Source organism: Pipistrellus hanaki (assembly GCF_964339955.1).
Source record: "Pipistrellus hanaki genome assembly, chromosome: 1".
In the NCBI taxonomy this organism is placed as follows: domain Eukaryota; kingdom Metazoa; phylum Chordata; class Mammalia; order Chiroptera; family Vespertilionidae; genus Pipistrellus; species Pipistrellus hanaki.
In genome coordinates, this window is record NC_140503.1 from 142,004,897 (window position 1) to 142,023,653 (window position 18,757).

At 45.0% G+C, this 18,757-nt stretch overlaps 1 protein-coding gene across 4 annotated transcripts in view; it reads left to right on the plus strand.

Moving 5' to 3' along the window:
• The window catches only part of LEF1 (lymphoid enhancer binding factor 1), a 118,703-nt gene continuing 99,946 nt past the window's right edge, over positions 1-18,757 (plus strand). The window contains exons 1-3 of one of the 4 annotated variants that reach the window (XM_084872727.1): positions 1-1,320; positions 3,846-3,912; positions 5,389-5,522. In XM_084872727.1, the coding sequence (XP_084728853.1) occupies positions 1,111-1,320; positions 3,846-3,912; positions 5,389-5,522 (411 nt within the window). In that variant the 5' untranslated portion in view covers positions 1-1,110. The remainder of the gene's footprint in view (positions 1,321-3,845; positions 3,913-5,388; positions 5,523-18,757) is intronic. The other 3 variants (XM_084872725.1, XM_084872728.1, XM_084872726.1) reach the window with 3 other exon arrangements.

The following is an 18,757-nucleotide window of genomic DNA, read 5'->3' on the forward strand; positions in this document are numbered from 1 at the left end:
GGGGGAGGGACCCGGGCCGCACGCACGCACTCGGGCCGGAGGGCCGGGACGCGCCGCAGCCTCGCACGCGGTCCAGCTCGGGGGGCTCCCCTCCCCTTGGCCAGGAGAGCCCGAGGGGCGCCGCTCCTTCCTTTGACAGAGCTGCCCCGAGGAGGCGTGGAGAGCGGCGAGCGAGACCGCCGGCGAGCCAGGCTGAGAAATTCGAGCCGGGAACAAAGAGGGGTCGGGCTCTGCGTGTGCGTGTGTGTGAGCGTCGGCTCCGGCTTCGGGCAGAAGCTTTTGGGTTCGAGAGGACCCCGCTGGGACTTCCCGAGACCCCGCCGTGCCCTCCGCCGCCGCCGACTCCCGGCACTAGGCGCACAAACTTTATTCTTGGCAAACTTCTTTCTTTTCCTCTTATCCTCCCCCTCCTCCTCCCCCTTCTGCTCCCTCCCTCCCTCCCTCCTCCTCCTCCTCCAGCAGATTAAACGCGCCTGGAGAAGGAACATTCAAGCCAAAGAGAAGGAAATTAGAAGCTCCAAAGCGGACATCTCCAACCCGGCTGGCTCTTTATTTTTACTTTTTTTTGAAACCCTCCAGGAAGTGGACATTTCGTTATTTTTTGATTCTCCTGGCACCTTCTCCGCTGAGGCAAACGGAGGAGCCTTTTTGTGTCCGGCTCTCCTCTTTTCTCGGAGGAAAACCAGCTCCCCATTCGGCATCCGGGGGAGCCAGAGTGAAAAGGTCTGCGTGGAGGCGCGCCCGTCGGACCCCGCTCCGCGCTTTGGAGAGCCGTGCCCGCGCCGGAGCCCGCGTCCTGGGCGCTCGTCCGCCGGGGGCGTGGGGCGGCCGCCCGGGCAGCCCAGCCTAGAGCGCCCGCCGCCCCCAGAGGCGCCAGCGGCGGCGGCCTCGCTGCCCGGGGCCCGGAGACTTGGCGGAGCGGGAAGGCGCGGGCGGCCGCGGGACTGCGGGCCTCCGGCCCCGCGTTTGCCGGCCCCGCTTCCGCCCCACTCCCTTACCTCGAGCATCCTTCCACCCCTCCCCCGCCCCCCCCCCCGTCGTTGACCCCCTCTCTTCCTGCTGTCGCCTCGGGTGCTCCCCCGGCAGAGCGGAGATTACCGAGCGGTCGGGATGCCCCAACTCTCCGGGGCCGGCGGCGGCGGGGGGGACCCGGAACTCTGCGCCACGGACGAGATGATCCCCTTCAAGGACGAGGGCGACCCCCAGAAGGAGAAGATCTTCGCGGAGATCAGTCACCCCGAGGAGGAAGGCGACTTAGCCGACATCAAGTCCTCCTTGGTCAACGAGTCCGAAATCATCCCGGCCGGCAACGGGCACGAGGTCAGTGGGCCGCCGCCCGCCCGGGCGCCCAGAGGTGTGGCGGGGCGCCGGGAGACGGTCCCTCGTGGGTCCCTCGTGCTCGCTGGGTGCTGGGTGAGCCCCCGGCCAGCCTTCCTCCTTTGTGTGTATGTGTGTGTGTGTGTGTGTGTGTGAGAGAGAGAGAGAGAGAGAGAGAGAGAGAGAGAGAGAGAGAGAGAGAGAGTGTTTGTGTGTGAGTGAGTGCGCGCGCGTGTCGGGCGGGAGACGGCGGTCCTGCGGGGACACTTACTCCGGGTGGATGATCCACTGGGGTTCGGTGGCCGAACCGCTGGTTTGCGGGAGGAGGAGCTGGCCTTGGGCACGTTGGTTCGGCCTTCGGGCTCTTGGTTGGCGCGGAGAGGAGGGTGCGATGCTGCAAAGCGAGGATGTCTGAGCTCAGAGTTCTCCGTAGGACGGAAAGCTGAGCGCGCCCGCTATCTCGGTGCATCTCTCTGCACAAGTGCGTTAAACCGCCGAAGGCTCTGGCGGAGAGGAGCAGAGCCGCAGGCGGAGAGGAAGGGGAGGCGGGCGTGGGCCGGAGGCCGGGGACCGGGGGCCAGGGACTGGGGACGGGTGCTGGGAGGTGTGAGGGGGGTGGTGGCGGCCCAACTGCCGCCGAGTTGGGCTCGCGGAGCCCCCGGGGCGGGTGGCGGGGGCGGTGCGGGGCTGGGTCCTGTTGCCCCGAGCCCTGGGCGCGCGGAACCGAGCGGCACCCCTTGCAGTACCTCCCGCGACACCGGTTTTCTCCAACCCCCATCATCACTTAGAAAAACAAAAACCCAAGACGCTTCTCGTTGGGGTTCGTTTGGGCCCCCGATCAGGCCTTCAATCTTCACCGAAGACAGGCGAGTGAGAGTGGAGGTGCGGCGGAAGCCAGGGCGCCCGCCCCGGGGACGGCGGTGGAGAGCGCTTTATCTATCAGATCTCCGGGCCTTCGCCGCCGGTAACCCGAGCAGAGTAAATAGAGCCACGTGGGTGCCTGCGGGAGAAAGCCCGGAGCAGGGACCCCGCGGAAGGGCTATTTCAGGCCAGCGCGAAAAGCTTCAGCTTTCAGGGGGGTGGGGTGGGCGGATGGACCCTGACACCCGACACCCCGCTGGCCACCCTGGTTCAACAGCTGGGAAACGCTTTGGAGGAAATCCGGTAGAAAAGTTCTGACACTCAGATGATTTCACCAACGATTTTTTCCCCTCCACAGAAACTTGGAGGTTATACCCTTTTCCCTTAAATGGCATCCTTCTGCCCCCAAAGAGAAAGCGTGTGGTTTTGGGGGCGGGGGCATGTTGGGGTTTTAAACACACGGGCTTTAAGAACACCTCAGAGTTATTACCTTCTTTATCCCAATGGCAGGGGTGAGTACTCATGTTGAAGGCTGGGGGCTGAGGTCTGAGGAGAATATATAAGATATTCTTATTCTCTGAATCTTTCATCCCATTATGCCAATTTGAATGGGACCTCGTGGTGGAGGGGAGGGAGTTGGGGTGCTCCCACCCCCATTTAAGTGGTTTGTGACTGTGTATATATGGAGGGGGAAGAAGTCATTGGTGGGGGACACACATCCAAAGAACCAAATAACACCTAAAAACACTCAGGCTAAACTCTCTTATTGTAGAGAGCCTCTGTTTCTTCCTACCCATTTTGCTGTCCGTCCTTTTTCCATAAATAAATTTGCCACCATTTCACGTTTTTTTTTTTTTGTTTTTTTTTTCTGCTGCATTTGAAGCCCAGAATCCAGGTTTTAGGGCTCTGTCAGTGTTTGTCTGGTGGTAAATGGGCATGGGGCAGTCCCAAGGAAGATGGTGAAGGGGGTGATACCACTGATTTGCACGTGGTTGAGCCTGGGTGGATGGTGGTTACCAGAACTGATATTAGCGGGGCTCCCTTTTAGATGTCTATAACCCGACTCTCAAGTCTTCCTTTCTTTAACCACAGAGCAGTTCACTTTTCTCTGGTAAGCTCGCACTCAGCCGGCCATGGTAGGCGATATGGAGTGGAGCTCCTGGTGGTGCCAGCTTGGGACCACGGCCTTAAGCCCCCATCTGCGAGAGGTTGGCTTGCCTTTATTTAAAATGTCATTTTCAGCTGTAAAGTGACATTTCAGCGAGCTTTTAATCAGCTCTGATGGAAATCAACGGTGGTTGAAGAAGCTATCAAAACGATCAACCCCATTAACTCACTTCTATCATATTAGGCATCCCAGCAGCCTTGATGCATTTTAGCAAACATCAGTCAGAACAGCATTTGGATCTTTCCCACATTTACTATGCTGGTATTGTTTTTCCTCTGATTACTTACACTCTTTGTAGTCGTCCTCGGTAGATAATAATGATTCCGAAATATGTGTTGAAAAGAAAAAGATTTCCCAAAACTCAATCCTAGCCTCCACCTCTTAGATGGATAAAACAGGTGATTGAGCTGCACCAGTGGAGGCACACTTATATGTCAGTGTTGTCACAAACTCTAAGGTGACTTTTCTTTCTTTTGGGGATGGGGATTCATGCTGTTAGGTGGCCAGACAAGCACAAACCTCACAGGAACCCTACCATGACAAGGCCAGAGAACACCCGGATGACGGTAAGACCTAACTCTGCTTCTTTCAACTTTATCCTTTAGCAAGTGCAGTTTGTGGATGTGGGTATGTTTTGCTATTTTGAGTTGAAAAACAACAACAAAAAACAACAACCCAGGATCAGATGCGACAAGACTTTGCCCACTATTTTAACAGAATGGGAAAGAAAACCCAGGAAACTCAATGCTTACCTTTAAGGTGTATTTATGGAATTTTAAAACTGCCTTTGAATGAGTTAGGGCACTGTGGATTTCATTTGGCTTCTAAATTCATTGTGGAAGAGGAAATAATGAGTTTGCCTCTTTTCTTCATTTTACCTAAAGTGGTAATTGGCCCTTTAGCAATTCCCCCCCCTCCCCCCCGAATTTTTATAGTGACAATCTACACCAACTTATTTACCAACATGAATAGTTTCAAGTGGATTTTCATTTGTTAAATTGCTGTTTCTATTTACAGTGAGAAGGCAGGCAGAGAATGCATGGACTAAAAATATGGCTCAGTGGAGCAGAATCTAAGTTGCAAAAATATAAAACTTTCATTTGTAAAATTAGGAACTATGCATATGAAACATGACAGTCAGGCTTCCTCCCTATATCTGATTCTTGCCCAAAATTTAAGAATTGTATATATTTTTTAGATTTGAGGAGAACTCCATGTGACTTTAAAAGAATTAAGGCATCTATAAGGTTTCCTTTTTGGACAGTCGGCTTTTCTGTTCTCCTTTAATTATTTACAATTGGCCTGACCAGAAGGAAGTGTTTGTATGTATAATATGTCAACCCAGAGGAGAAGGGAAGAGAACTATAATATCAGGCTTCCTTCTGAGCTACAAAGTAGTTACACAGATTAAAGGGAAGAAATGTATATACTGAACACATGCAAATTACTTTGGCAAAATGATGGAAGTGTAGCACATAAAATTAAGTCTCCTGGAGTTAATCCTTCATAAATTGGGGTTGTTGTCCATATACTAGTTACAACTCCCTCCTTCCGTAAAACCTAGAAATTTTCTAGAAATCTGGAAGCACAGGTAGGATCTACAAGTTTGCCTATAAGATGGACTATAACTTTAAATGTATAAATGTATATGCGTGTGAATGGCTAAATGGCCTAATATGTTTATATTGTAGCTTTAGATTTGTGTGTGTTCTTTCATGTGTTTCTATTTCTTAGTCCAGTTTGTTAGTATTAGAACAAATTAAGTTAGATGGATAACACTTATTTTTGTAAAAACACCCGTCAGTAGTGGAAGTAAATTGAACCACATGTTTTTTAAAACATCTGGTTCACTGCTAATTTCATTTAAGAGAATAAATACTGTCAATCTAAAATAGAGCATAATAATTCAGTTACAATATTTTGTAAACAACTCTTATGTAAGGTCCCATTTGTCATAGAACTAGTTGATTTCTCAGATAAAAGACAGTGATATATAAAAAAGGAAGCCAATGCATCATCAATTGTTCTTTGGATTCTCTCAGGAAAGCATCCAGACGGAGGCCTCTACAACAAGGGTCCCTCCTACTCGAGTTATTCCGGGTACATAATGATGCCAAATATGAATAACGACCCATACATGTCCAATGGATCTCTCTCTCCACCCATTCCGAGAACAGTGAGTAACATGCTGATGTTACAAATTATTTTCAGAAGAGCACATGAATTTGTATTTTGGGGGGGGAAAATGTTTTTGTGTGTGTGTGTGTTTTTTTTTAAATACGTTAGAGATGCTTTCATTATATGTGACCAGTCATTGCTAAGACCTGTTATGAGGAATGGCTGCCTTAAAATTGTGCTAATTTTGATGTCTTGCATTTGGAATATTAGCTTTTTATTGGTTAAGATTAATAAATAACAGATTACCAATTGTCATGAAATCAAGTGAAGTCAACAAACTTATAATTTTATGAGTAGTATTGTGTTTTCTGTGCTGATGAGAAGAAAAAAATTGATTTACTCTTTCAGTTAGCCACATGCTGTATCTATCTTGCCCTTAAGCTATGTAGAATCAGAACACTTTGGCTCATTGAAGCTGAATATTCAAAATCCTTAGCTTCTAAAACAGAGTCCTCTTTTTATTGTATTAGCTAATGTTTCTTTTAAAATCAGCTGCACAAGCTATTTTTACTCCACTGTCCATTGTTGCAAATGTATAGCGCCATGAAGAAGTCCAGATCTGTACTTGACAGTGTTTCTCTGTTGCTGAGAAGGGGAAACCTCCCTCATCTCTGTATTAAGAGAGCATGAAAAGGGTAACGTGAGATGTGCTGCTGATTGTGCTCCCCCTGTGGCTTGGGGACTGGTGTTTAGTGCTCCCTCACTGTATTTACCTTCATTCCCTCTCCTTCTCCCTCTCCCACCTAAAAGGGTATGAAAAGCAGTATGCCTGGGTCTTGGAGATTAGAGTTTCAGTCTACCTGGTTCTCCTCGGAGTGAGATCTTGATCATGAAAAGGCATCCTATGGTTTTTGCCTTATTAGCCCAGTTCTTCCACTAAGTGAAAAAAGTCAGTCACAGACATTTGGGGAAAGTACTGTCATTAATCCCTCAGTGAGCAGAATCTGGGATCGAAAAGATTCACCAAAATAGCAGAGAGGAATGACTCAGGGTGAGGAGTATGAGTGTTTACTTTGATTATCCACGGCACCCAATTGTTGACATGATAGGTATGTGAAACAGAACTATTTTATGTAGGCACTGTGATTTAGAAGTTAGTGTCATTCTTCTTCCGTAGATTTCAAAAACACACTTGACCTTTCGAGTAGGGATTAAGATTTTTCTAATTTTTATATCTCGGCTAAAATTGTGACCTTGGGGATCTTGTGATGGTTGAAATAGCAATTTCACATTTTATTTTAAAAGGTTTTTCAAATATTTAATGATAGAGATTCTTGTGTGGTAAATAAGAATCTCCTACCTAAAAAGTGAATGAACGCGTAAAAAACAAATACAGTTTAATATTTAGAGACCACTGCCAAATAAATGCCTCTCTAAGTTTTAAAATTTGTAGGAGACTTTATATTTGTTGAACTGAACATGCAAACATATCAGATATTTCTTTTATAGTTGGGATATTTTGTCTTGTTTGGTTTTTATGAAGGGGTGGGGAATATGATTTAGATAAGGAATAATTGAAGATTTCTGTTGAAATGCTTTTTGGAACAGCAAATAATCTTTCTCACAAATCTAGATTATAGTCTCCGACTTGTTAAACAATAGAAAATAGCCAACAAAACCATCATATTTTTCAGCCACGCACAGTTAATGCTTAATAAGTATCGGTGGGATTTGTTCCATAGGTTAGCTACCTCTCCTTTCAAAATAATCTTTAAAGCCAATATAAGAAGAAAAAAAATCTAATGGTATTTATAAGTGATCCCTATTAATATTGAAAAGTAAGCTTCTCTTCCCCTTTCAATCAGAATTTTCTGCCTTTACCATTTCTCTCCAGCTTTTGCTCTCCCCCTCCATATTAATCATTTTGAAATTTTGAACAGAAAATGGACGGTATTTATTGTTGGTGTACGCATTCAAATTTTGAGGTCAGTACCTCGAACAGCCCTTCGTTGTTTAGGAAAGATTTGTGGCCAGAATAAAGGTTGGTTGGTGTGGCGTGGAAGAGAGGCGTATGGTCAGGAAGCAGTTACTTCACCCTGTTATCTGCTGCTTTGCTTTATTCTGTTACGTTTTAGGACATATCATTTTAGGCTCGCTCTCTTGCAGATATTCCTGCAGTTTGCACAGTTCCAGAAGCTTTTCAGTTTTAACCACAAGGCTATGTCCAATTTTTTTGTTTGTTTAAGGTTCAACCGAAGTGAGTTGCAATCTTGGGTTTTTAATACCTACCAGCTGTTTTTAAGGTGTCTGAGACCCAGAACACTTCAACCGGAAGGCAGCCTCTCTCCTTCACCCTTAACCACACTTCTGCCTCCTCGCTAACTCAGTCCTTAGCAGGGCGAGCTAGCCAGCGTTTGTGTAACTGACACCCACAGCCATAGGTTTTTACCTGGGGTGTCCAGGAGCAGGGAGACCATTTGGGTTTGGGCTTAAGGTGGGCGCAGCCCTTAGGCATCCCAGTGACTTGAATTTGCATTATAAACAGCTGCTTGTTTACTGCACTTTAAGCCTGCAGGTGTTAGAACTAGAAACACATCTGGGGGTGGGGGAAGGCCCAGAGGCCCCTTTCCCCACACAGAAGCTTTCATTTGTAGTAACTGCAGGTAATCCAGAGAAGAGCAGTTTAGGGCCACTGGCACGCAGAGATGTTTCTGCTGGCAGCTCATTCTAACAATTCTGCATGCTTTTCCTCTCCCCCCCACCCCCCCGACAAACACTGACACCGTGTACGATTGCCACGTATGACCTGAGTGTGGTATTATCTGCTCAGAAGAACCACCTTCTCCAATCCAGCCTTTTTTTTTCCTTTTCTTCCTTCAAGAAGGAAAATGTTAATGGCTTAATTATACCCATCCCAAACTGGAATTCTTAGAGGTGTGTCTATACCACAAAGCTTACAAATGGGTGTCTCCCAACATTTCAAATAAGAATTCCTACTTCACAAAACGGACCTAAGGAGAAAGTACCTGCACTGACAACGCATTTGGTGTCAGTGTGAGTTCTGGAAGCACAGTAAACCCTGGCTGCCTTCGCAGAGAGGGCGAGGATGCAGAAGCCTGTTAAATGTGTCCTAGCAAAGAGCCTGGCGAGTGCATTAAAAGCATCCCCTTCTACCCCCCAACCATTCTTTCTCTGAGCCTTATTTATGAAAGTCCCTGTCGGCAAACGGTAAAGGTTAACATTAAAAGAAAAACAGAATAATTCGTTTCCTCCTCGGTGGGGGACCCTGTGCTCCTGAGCCTGAGCACCGTGGGAGCAGCGCCCGGCTGGCCGTGCACACAGCGAAAGTCCCCATTGGCCCAGAGCGCTGCGGTTATTCGTCTGAGGTGTCAGGCTTCCATTTGTCCCTCTCACAGCCCGAATGTTTAACACCTTTGAAGAGAAACATCTCATTTCTCCTCAGCTGCCAGGGGAGGGAGAAGCAGCCGGCTTAGTGCAGGAAACGACAAATGCTGCAGCTGGGTTCTACCAACCACAGCACCTGGCCAGCCGGGCTGCTGGCTGCTGGCTGCTGGCTGCATGCGTGCTTCTTTGTGATCTTCCTGAGGATAGGCTGTAAGGTGGGAAAGGAAGACGTTTGCACTTCATCTTTCTTATTTCTATTATTAGACGACATTGCTATTAAAATGTTTCAGGGGTTTTCTTTTTCTTCCTTACTTAAAACAGTTCATTAGGCTTTGAGTTCTAGTGTGTGGTTTTCACTTTCAGGGAATCAACATTTGGGCTTCTGATGGGCAGAATTATACCTTTTGTATCTTTGTCGTAATCTCCTCCCATGTTTTTATTTGCTTACAAACAGCTATAATTTTATTCTTTTTTTTTTAATCTATCATTGCTGACATCTGAAATTAAGGAACCCAGATGGATATGTCTAATCAGTAAGCTAATACTTAAATCGCTGTACATCACATTCCTGTGCAGCTTTGGAAACAATCACAGAAATAATAATTAATTCAAGGGTCGAAGAGACCATGGCTTGTGTTCTGAGCAAGATTTTTAAGGCAGTGTGTCTTTTAACTTCAGTGCAAGGAGCTACTTTGTGTGATTTACTGACAAATTACTTCAAATTTTCTAATCTAAGTTGTACCCTTTTAGAAGCTAAGTGTAGTAAATTTCCCTCTTTACCTCAAACGCAGGAGACGTCAGCTTTTAGGAAGCACATTCTATCTCAGATCTGCATGTGGATGTCAGAAGAAAGCATGGGAAAATTCCATAGAGCCCCCAGACTCTTCTGTTGGGTTCATTCTCAATTGTTCTGCTACAAAGTTGGGAAAGGATCACAATGAGAATAACTGGGCACTGTTGTTGTCCCCTGTTCAGATACTTAGGTCTCTTATGACAGGCAGTTTACGTATTCCAGCGCCCAGGGAGCCATACCGCAAGGCCCTTCAGGAGCTGGTGTTCTTGCATGACTGGTACCACAGGTGCATGGCCATTATGCAGATGTATTTTTTTTTTTAATGATCCTAGATATTTCTTGTTCGTGAAAACTTGAGAACAACCCAGTTTCACTAAGACAAGGCCACTGAGCCAACCTACAGAAAATCTTGCTCTTTGAAGTAACCCTCTCCCATCCCCCAAGCCGCCTCTGGACTTGCTCTCATCGACCCCATTGTTTTCACCCAGTTGCTCTCTCTTGTGGACAAAGACTCCTGTGTGACTAAACAGCACAGAGATAGGGCCTCCCAAGTGGGTCTGTCTGGACTTGAACTTGTAGCCTCACAAGTGTTCTTCTATAATATCAACTGAGAAAAATTTTCAGCTTTTTAAATCTCTCTCCCCTCTTTAAAACTAATCCTATTAGTTCTTTAGACAGAATGTTTTTGGTTTATGTGATGGGGATTTTATAAAAGCAATTGGATCATTCCATTCCTCTCTGACTCCTTTTGTTTCTCATGTGGGTATTCTAGTTATATGATGAGAACTTTATAAAAAAAAAACTGGTTTGATTTCGAGGTAAATGTGGAATTTAAGGGCATAATATGCCAGCAGTGTCTGTGGGCCAGCAGAAAAGCTCGTCTGTTTTATTTCTGGGCAGAGTAGAGCTCAGCGTTACATAGGTGCTGCTGTCGTGGGAATGAGGTTTGGAAAAAGAAGATATTCATGTAACACTTTCATCTTTAAAGTTATTACCTACGTGGTTAGGCCAAAAATACTATGGCATCTAGAGACTTAGTACTGCTTTGTACTGTCTCCACAGGTCTCACTCATTTGAAAAAGGCAACCATTGGATCTTAGTTAAATAATTAAAAAATATGTCTTAGATTCATGGTCACCTTTTACATATTAATTGTGACCTTATGAAGTCACAATCTGGGAACTGTAGGCTCTGCTATAAGCCCTTAAGTCATTTTAGGCAAATAAATGATTCAGTCTCTAAGATTTAGAGGCATAAAGCCAGGAAGTGACCGAAAGACCAACAACAAAGACCTAGGGGTAAGGTTTGAAATGCACCAAAGGGGGGAGATTGGAAGTTGAACACTAACAGTGAACAGGGATTGCTAACTCCAGAGATTTTGATAGTGTAGCTAATCTAGCCTGGGCTATTTATAGACTAATAACAGAGGCTGTTCAGAGGAATATAGTCTCTGTAAAGCCCTATATTTGCACACAATACCCCTTGTATCTAAATTTGTAAACCTGCTGTAGTTATCTACCTGCTACATATAGACTACTTGCAAAGCTCACTGAGGAATGGTATTCACCTGCATCCCCTGTGTAGTGGGAAATTTGCAAGGGCATTGCAGAGCCAACAAGAGTTTTGGTTACCTGTCTCCTGTCTCCCATCTGAGAAATATAACTGTCAGAGATGCAGCATCACAGAAGGTCTAGAAATGTATCTTATTTTTTGCAGCTAATGTGGGGCAAGTCAACTCTGAAAAACATTTGATTATTAACAGTTGTTTCTAGCTATGCCCACAAGTAATGTATTGTTAATGTTATGTTCACTTTAAAAAAGGGGCCTATTGCTATTTTACTCAGCATAGAGAAAGGTCGAATGAGGGCTGGGTGGAGGGAAGGCTCTATAACATAAAAAAAAAGGAGTGGCTTTATTATAGCTTTAATGTTCTTTATTGTCAGCTTCTCAGTGAAACAATTACCGAAACAAAAAAATTTAAAGCTGACATACTAAAATATTTTTGCAAGTCCTTATATTCTTATTTTGTAATTAAACTATCAACTGTTGACGATAGTTGATTATCTGATCAATTGATCTGAGATGACTGATGAATTATGAGATAGTTATATTCAGCCTGGTACAGAATAGACACTTCAGTAGGTTTGCTGAATAAAGAAATTTTCATGTAGGTTTTTGGGATATTTCCAAAAGATTTCTCTGTATCTAACCAAATGCTGTGTGAAAAGCAAAGTCTAAACGTGCCTGCTACATAATCCTTAGCATTTTATTATTTTCCTTTTTCTCTAATTTTGTTGCATCAATGAAAAGAGCATTAAATAGGTGTCTTCCAGCTCCTCACAGAATGTTAAGTTTCCAAGTAAGAATTGAAAGCTCTCAGCCTCTGAGCTTGCTGCTCATGTAAGAATGGGAGTGGGCCCTCCTATGAGAACTGATCATATCAAGTGCTTATCTCTTACGTAGGTCCAGATAATAGGGAGATGATAGAAATGCTTTTTTGCAGGAAGGTGCTTGAGATGGAAATAGAAAACAACCTTCAATTATATTTTAGTATCATATGGTTAATGCTTTTCACTTCGTTTTTATTCTTCCCCAGATAGAAAAGACTTGCTTTTTTCAGTAACACTTGAGATGTTCTCTGATGTTAAAAATTCTTTGTGCTCCACCGGTCTGGCTCAGTGGTTGAGCATAGACCTGTGAACCAGGAGGTCACTGTTTGATTCCCCCTCAGGGTACATGCCCAGGTTGCAGGCTTGATCCCCAGTAGGGGGCGTGCAGAAGGCAGCCAATCAGTGATTCTCTCTCATCACTGATGTTTTTCTCTCTTCCTATTTGAAACCAATAAAATATATATGTAAGGAAAAAGGTATTTGTGTTCTTTCTAAATGCATGTGGCAGCATCCGTGCTGACTTCCCTAGGCCAGTGTGTGCTGTAAATTGATTATATCCTTCTGCTACGGGGAAGCAAAAATTTTGAGTCTTTATTAGGTGAAAGCTGAGCCTGGTCCCAAGTTTATTACTCTTCCCCAAGAGCCTAAAGAAGTTATTTAACCTCTGTCCATCTATGTTTCCTTATTCACAAAATGGCATATTAATATCTGGCTTGTCCACCTTGTATGGTTGATGTGAAATCCATATAAAGCCTGCAAAAGCACTCCCTTTTCCAGTTAAGGGAGCAAAGCTGGAGTCTCAGGTGGTGTTATCCAGTGCTGGGCATTCTGCAGCCAGGAGAGGTTTTGGCTGTACCCAGGAGGCCACTGAGAAAGGGAGGAAACTTCTGGTTCTTGCTATGCCATCCTGCTGACCTGGAATTGAACACTGAGTGAAGGCCCTACATTAACCTTTAAGAAGTATTTACATAAACAAAAGTTTGGGGACTTGTCTTCACGTCCCTTACAGAGGTGGCTTTCTTCTCTAGGGTTCTGTTTTCCCCTCCTAATTGTTAGGGGAGCACCTGATTTTCCTTTTCAGCATCATAGTCTTCTAGTAAGGGAACGAGGAGCATGAGGGATCAAGTTCCTAAATTTTATATTTGTTATTAATCGCATATCCTTCTAATATTTGAAAATTGCCAGGTAACTCCTAACTCCTAGGATGGGAATAAGAATATGTTTTTGGTTATGCTACCTCCTGTCCTTAACCCTTTAGGAGCTGGGTTCTTCTCCCCACTGCAAAAATTAGAGAGAGAGGAGAGCTCTATAACTGTGAATGTAGAGGACAACAAGCAAGTTATTTTTTTCCCCTCTGAATTTTCTTTTAACTGGAATCTTTCTAGCTTTCCTGGCACCTAAAAGGACCAGGTCCAAGGGAATATGTTGGCTAGGCAGCAAAGAGAAATCAATGCTCTTCTAGCCTCATGGAAAATTCCTTTCCTTTCAAGATTTTTTTCTTTCTCAGTGAAACCCAATTAATGTTAAATATCTTTAAACATGGTGCCAGCTTTCTTGGTACAGAATTCTTCCATCTTAAACACTATATATTATCTCCCTATATAAAACCCTAATATGCAAATAGACCGAATGGTGGAACAACCGAACAACTGGTTGCTATGACGTGCACTGACCAGCAGGGTGTTTGCATGGAACATGGCTGGTGTCGGCCTTCGTGGGATGATGGAGCAGGCGAGTGGGGGTGTCAGACCAAGGTGACGCACTGTTATTGGGGTGAGCCTCTGATGGTTACTGAAAATTCCTTGCTCCCATGTGCCGCAGTCCCACCCACTGCTCGCACCTGGTGCTGGCACCTAGCGCCTGCCCCAGTCACTCGGCGCCCTCAGCAGGTGCGAGCAGTGGCTTCCACTTCCATCACCCTGCAGGGCTTCTCCACCTCCCCCTGCTCCTGAGGGGCGCTTGGGACCAGAAGCTGCCTCTTGCATTCGCTGCTGGCGATGGCTCCACTTGCACCTGCAGCCGGCACTGGCCCCAATCGCTCTGCATCATCAGTGGATCTGAGTAGGGCCATCAGCACGTGGGAGCGGAGGTGGGAGCCGGGCTGCTGGCAGACGGGACCTGAGAGCCGCTGCAGGAAGGGGCCAGGCAGGTGTGCAGAAGATGGGCTGAGACCCGCCCCTGAGCCCACTGCAGTATCACAGACCATGGTTCCTTTCAAGGTGCATGAATTTGTGCACTGGGCCCCCCATTACCTTATAATAATGGTGATCGCACATATCCTCTTGGTGCACTAGTTAAGATGACTTGGGTAAAGAGAAAAGGTATTGTAACCTTATCTCAGGTGTGTTAGACTTTGTCTTGACTCCTAACACATTTTTTTTTTTAAAGTCAGAAACAATTCCCAAAAGGACTGAAGTAAAAATATGTTTACTGTAGTTGGGTTTACCAGTTAACTAGCTAGCAAGGTTAGGAAAAGAATTAAGTCTCCCAAACGTTGCTTGAATTGTCTTTTTGTTCATTTTTTATGTGTACATTAAAATCTTAAATTGAAACTGAAGTTTGTTTTTGTTTTTGAGAGGGAAAACAATTACCTTTTAACTTTTTTTAAACTACTACCTTGTGCCAGATACTGTGCTAGGCAGTTTACGTGGTTATTTTGTTTACTTTCATCTTAACTGAAAGCTGTGGGTGGATGTTATCATCTCCACATTAAGATAAGGGCCCATCCTCAGAGAGAGCAGAAACCTGCCACAATTTAGTGAGTTGTAGAGTTCCTACTTTTCCTTACGGTCTAAAAACTTATTTATTTTCATTAAAAATAACCACAGTTGCCTTCCAGAACATAAAACACTTACTGATGAATCATAATTAAAATGTAAAACAGGAAAGCAATGCTTATGTTGATGACTTTGTTGGAAATTTCTTTTCATTAATGCTAAACTATTTTTAATGAAAATACAATAAAAAGAAATAATTCATTAAAAATAGATAGATGCCCACTAGAAAAAAAAAATAGAAAACTCAGATGAGCATCAGGAATAACGAATATTAAATTCCCAGGATCCCACTGTCAGAGATGAACACTCTTAAAATTCGCTTGTGGCCTTTAGCGTTATTCCTATGCATATGTAGAAATGTACATAAACATACACAATACATGTTAGACACTCATGCAATGAGAGCATTATATGCCATTTTGTAACTTGCTTTCCCCCCATGGATAGCAGCAGTTACCAAACGGTGGTCCGAGGACCTCTGGTGCTCTGTGAGGTCCGAAAGGTTGGCGACCGCTGATACAGTGGATATCGTTTTTACTCTTCTGTAATGTCATCATTTTTAATGATTGCCTAATCAGTCTTTGGGTACCTATTCAGATGACATTACCTTTTCCCTCTCTCTTGGCCAACATTGTACTGAAGTACATTTATTTTTTAACTAAGTCTTTGCACTCATTTTATTTCTTTGTAATAAATTGCTAGAATTATAGAGTCAAAGGCAATGCACCTTTTTTAAGTTGTGTGAACCCAGCATTGCAAGTTAACCTTAAACACATTTACTTATAGTCAGTATTTAAAAGTATGTACTTGATTATGTTTAAGTTTTGAGGCTGATAATTGTTATGCCCTATTCCGATCAAGACTAAGTCCAGCAGCAGGCAAGATGCTGGACAGGTGGAGAGCAGAATGTCAGCTTACTTAAGAAAAGGCTGGATGGGAGTCTGTGGCTTGAACCATGGCATGAATTGGGATTTCCTTTGACTTCCCTTAATTGAACACACCCCCTTCAGCAGAAGCAGCATTGCCTGCCAGAGAACTGGAAATGAGGACAAACCTGTGCCTTGGGCAAGCTAGTCCCAAAAGTGAAAACTAGGAGTCAGTCTGTCCCTGCCCAGGTTCTCTCAATCACCACAGACGGGTAGGTCTCCCGTGTGCAAAGCGAATGAGAAACATCAATGAGAGAGAAACATCGACCAGCTGCCTCCTGCACACTCCCCACTGGGGATGTGCCCGTAATCAAGGTGCATGCCCTTGACCAGAATCGAACCGGGACCCTTCAGTCCGCAGACCGACACTCTATCCACTGAGCCAAACCGGTTTCGGCAATAAATATATTTAAAACAAAAGAAAGCAGTGGGACTTAGACTCAAAGTCCAGCAATTTGGCCCCACCCCGAGCAAACTTTTTCTCCACTCAGCTCTGTCCAGCCCCGTCCTTCATCGAGGCTCCAGCCCTCTGGTCACTTCTAGTCAGACCTCTGGAGGTTTCCTCCCCACGGGTTCTCCTCCACGGACCACAGAATAAAACCCACGTTCTTTAGCACTCTTTTCAACACTTTCCACAATCTGAACCATATACCTTTTAAGACCTGCCTCCTCACTGCCCTACCCTGCAGCTTAGTACGATTCAGCTACATTTCCAGATCTGCACCCTGAACTTTCCCCCCAATCTCTGGCTCCCTGAGATGCCTCGCCAGCACCCCACAATCTCGATCGTCCTAAAAGGCCCAGGCTAAATGGCATGTCCTCCGGGAAGCTGCTCCTGGTGGCATCACCAGTCCTGTGGGTTCCCATAGGACCTTCTTCAGGACTCTGTTCCCAGGTCTGAGATAATGGGTGGTTGTCTCCGAGTCTGTGTTTCTCGCTAGCTGCCGGTTCCTCTAGGATAGGGAGCATGTCTCGCTCGTCTCTATGGCCCAGGACCCGTTATCCCATTATACTACCCTGCATAGAACAGGTGACTCCCCAGGGGTTTGGGGAATAAAGACAGCAGAAATGTTAAAACTTTACTGCTGCAGGCAACAACACCAGATGTCAGTCCGTGTTTAAATAAAGTCTTAAAAATACATCAACTCGCCGAAACCTGTCTGGCTCAGTGGATAGAGCGTTGGCCTGCGGACTAAAAGGTCCCAGGTTCGATTCCAGCCAAGAGCATGTACCTTGGTTGCAGGCACATCCCCAGTAGGGGGTATGCAAGAGGCAGCTGATTGATGTTTCTAACTATCCCTCTCTCGTCCTCTCTGTAAGAAATCAATGAAAATATATTAAAAAAAAATACATCAACTCATACAAAACCCCAAAGCTGACATTGAGCTTAGAAATTACCTGAGCATTAAATACAGAGTCCATGGACTAGACATTGGCTATTAGTTTTGAGTAGTTAGTCCCTGCCAGGATCTGTTCTGAGCCCTTTAACACTAGTATGCATTAGCTAATCTAGTCCTCACAGTAACCTGATGATATCCCTATGATCCCTGTTTTACAGAGGAGGAGACTGAGGCATAAAGAGGGTTGAGAAGCTGAGCCACAGGGGGTATAGGAAGGGAACAGACCGTGAGATGGAAGGTCACATGGAGTAGGCCATTTGCTCAGGTCACACCCCTGGTGAGGAGCGGCACCATAACTGGGGCCCAGACCTTTCTGCAACCTCGGTTTGTGTTGCCATCACTGCCGCTGGCACACAGAAGGTGCTAGATGGTTGCTGAATCAAAGACTCTCTCATCAGTGAGGATTGATTGCTCACTTACAGAGCTTTGTGAGTATAAAGTGGGGTATTAGATAAAATTATACATTTCTTTAATTTTTGGTAGTAGTCACTATTGTGCTGGTGGAGAACACTGAGTCAAAAGTGCCCAGTGAGATGTGGGGGGTGGGCTGGGGTGGGGTGGGGGGGTGTATAGAAGATGGCTTAGTTTCCAGCCTGTTTATGAGGGGGCAGTATTAATGGAAGTAATACATCTAGAAAGAGGGGCACGTTTTAGGACAGCCACTTATTTGTGAGTTTGGCTTAAGAATTATCCTAAATTTTCTCTTTCATGGTAAGAAAACAAACAGAAAAAAACCAACCAATACCTGGAACCAAGCATTTTATATTACGGACATCATTTTGGTCCCTGGTTCATTTAAGTGCCTCACAAGATCACCTAACTGCCCTGACCAGCAGCCTCTGTATGATTTTGGGAAATAGAACTGGGCACTGCCAGAGGCAAGGAGAGTAGTAGTATTAATAATATAGTAGAATAGTATCTAATGGATGAGCTTCAATGTATTCTTTTTTTTATCAAATTATCGCTATAGCGTGGTGAAGTGAATACTACTGTATTTCCGTGTCTCCAGTAAAGACACCGAGGCACAGAGAGGCTGTTTGATTGCTCTGGTCCCAGAGTTCAATAAGTGGTAGAATTTGGATTCAAAGCCAGAGATCCCTGATCTGGGAGTTGGGGTCCAATTCATGAGCTAGTTTCTCCTCAGAAGGGGATTGAGAAGAATCCTTTAGTCAAGGTCGATATCACTCCTTTGAGGATTACACCAGTATCTGCATGTTTCTGTTTTATTCAACGATGTGGATGGCTTAGCTTTAGTGGTGGCTTAATAACAGGGTCTAAGAATACTTAAATATTGTCTCCTGGTTCACTCAACACGCAGCCATGTGATTGCTCAATGTGTTCATGAAAATTCCCCAGAAATACTTGTTCCTTGGGCCTATCAGACACATGTTGGTAAATGTCTGCTTTTTATGGGCATTCCATTGCTTACTTCTACAGGCCCAGTGTCCCCCAGAGTAACCAGTAGAGGATAACCAAGTAGCTGTGTGGTCAAAGGTTTTATGGTTCTTGAATTCTCTTTGGTAAAATGATGTTGAATCCTTATTCCATGACTTGAGGCCTAGTGCACGAAATTCGTGCATGCATGAGGTCCCTCAGGGTGGC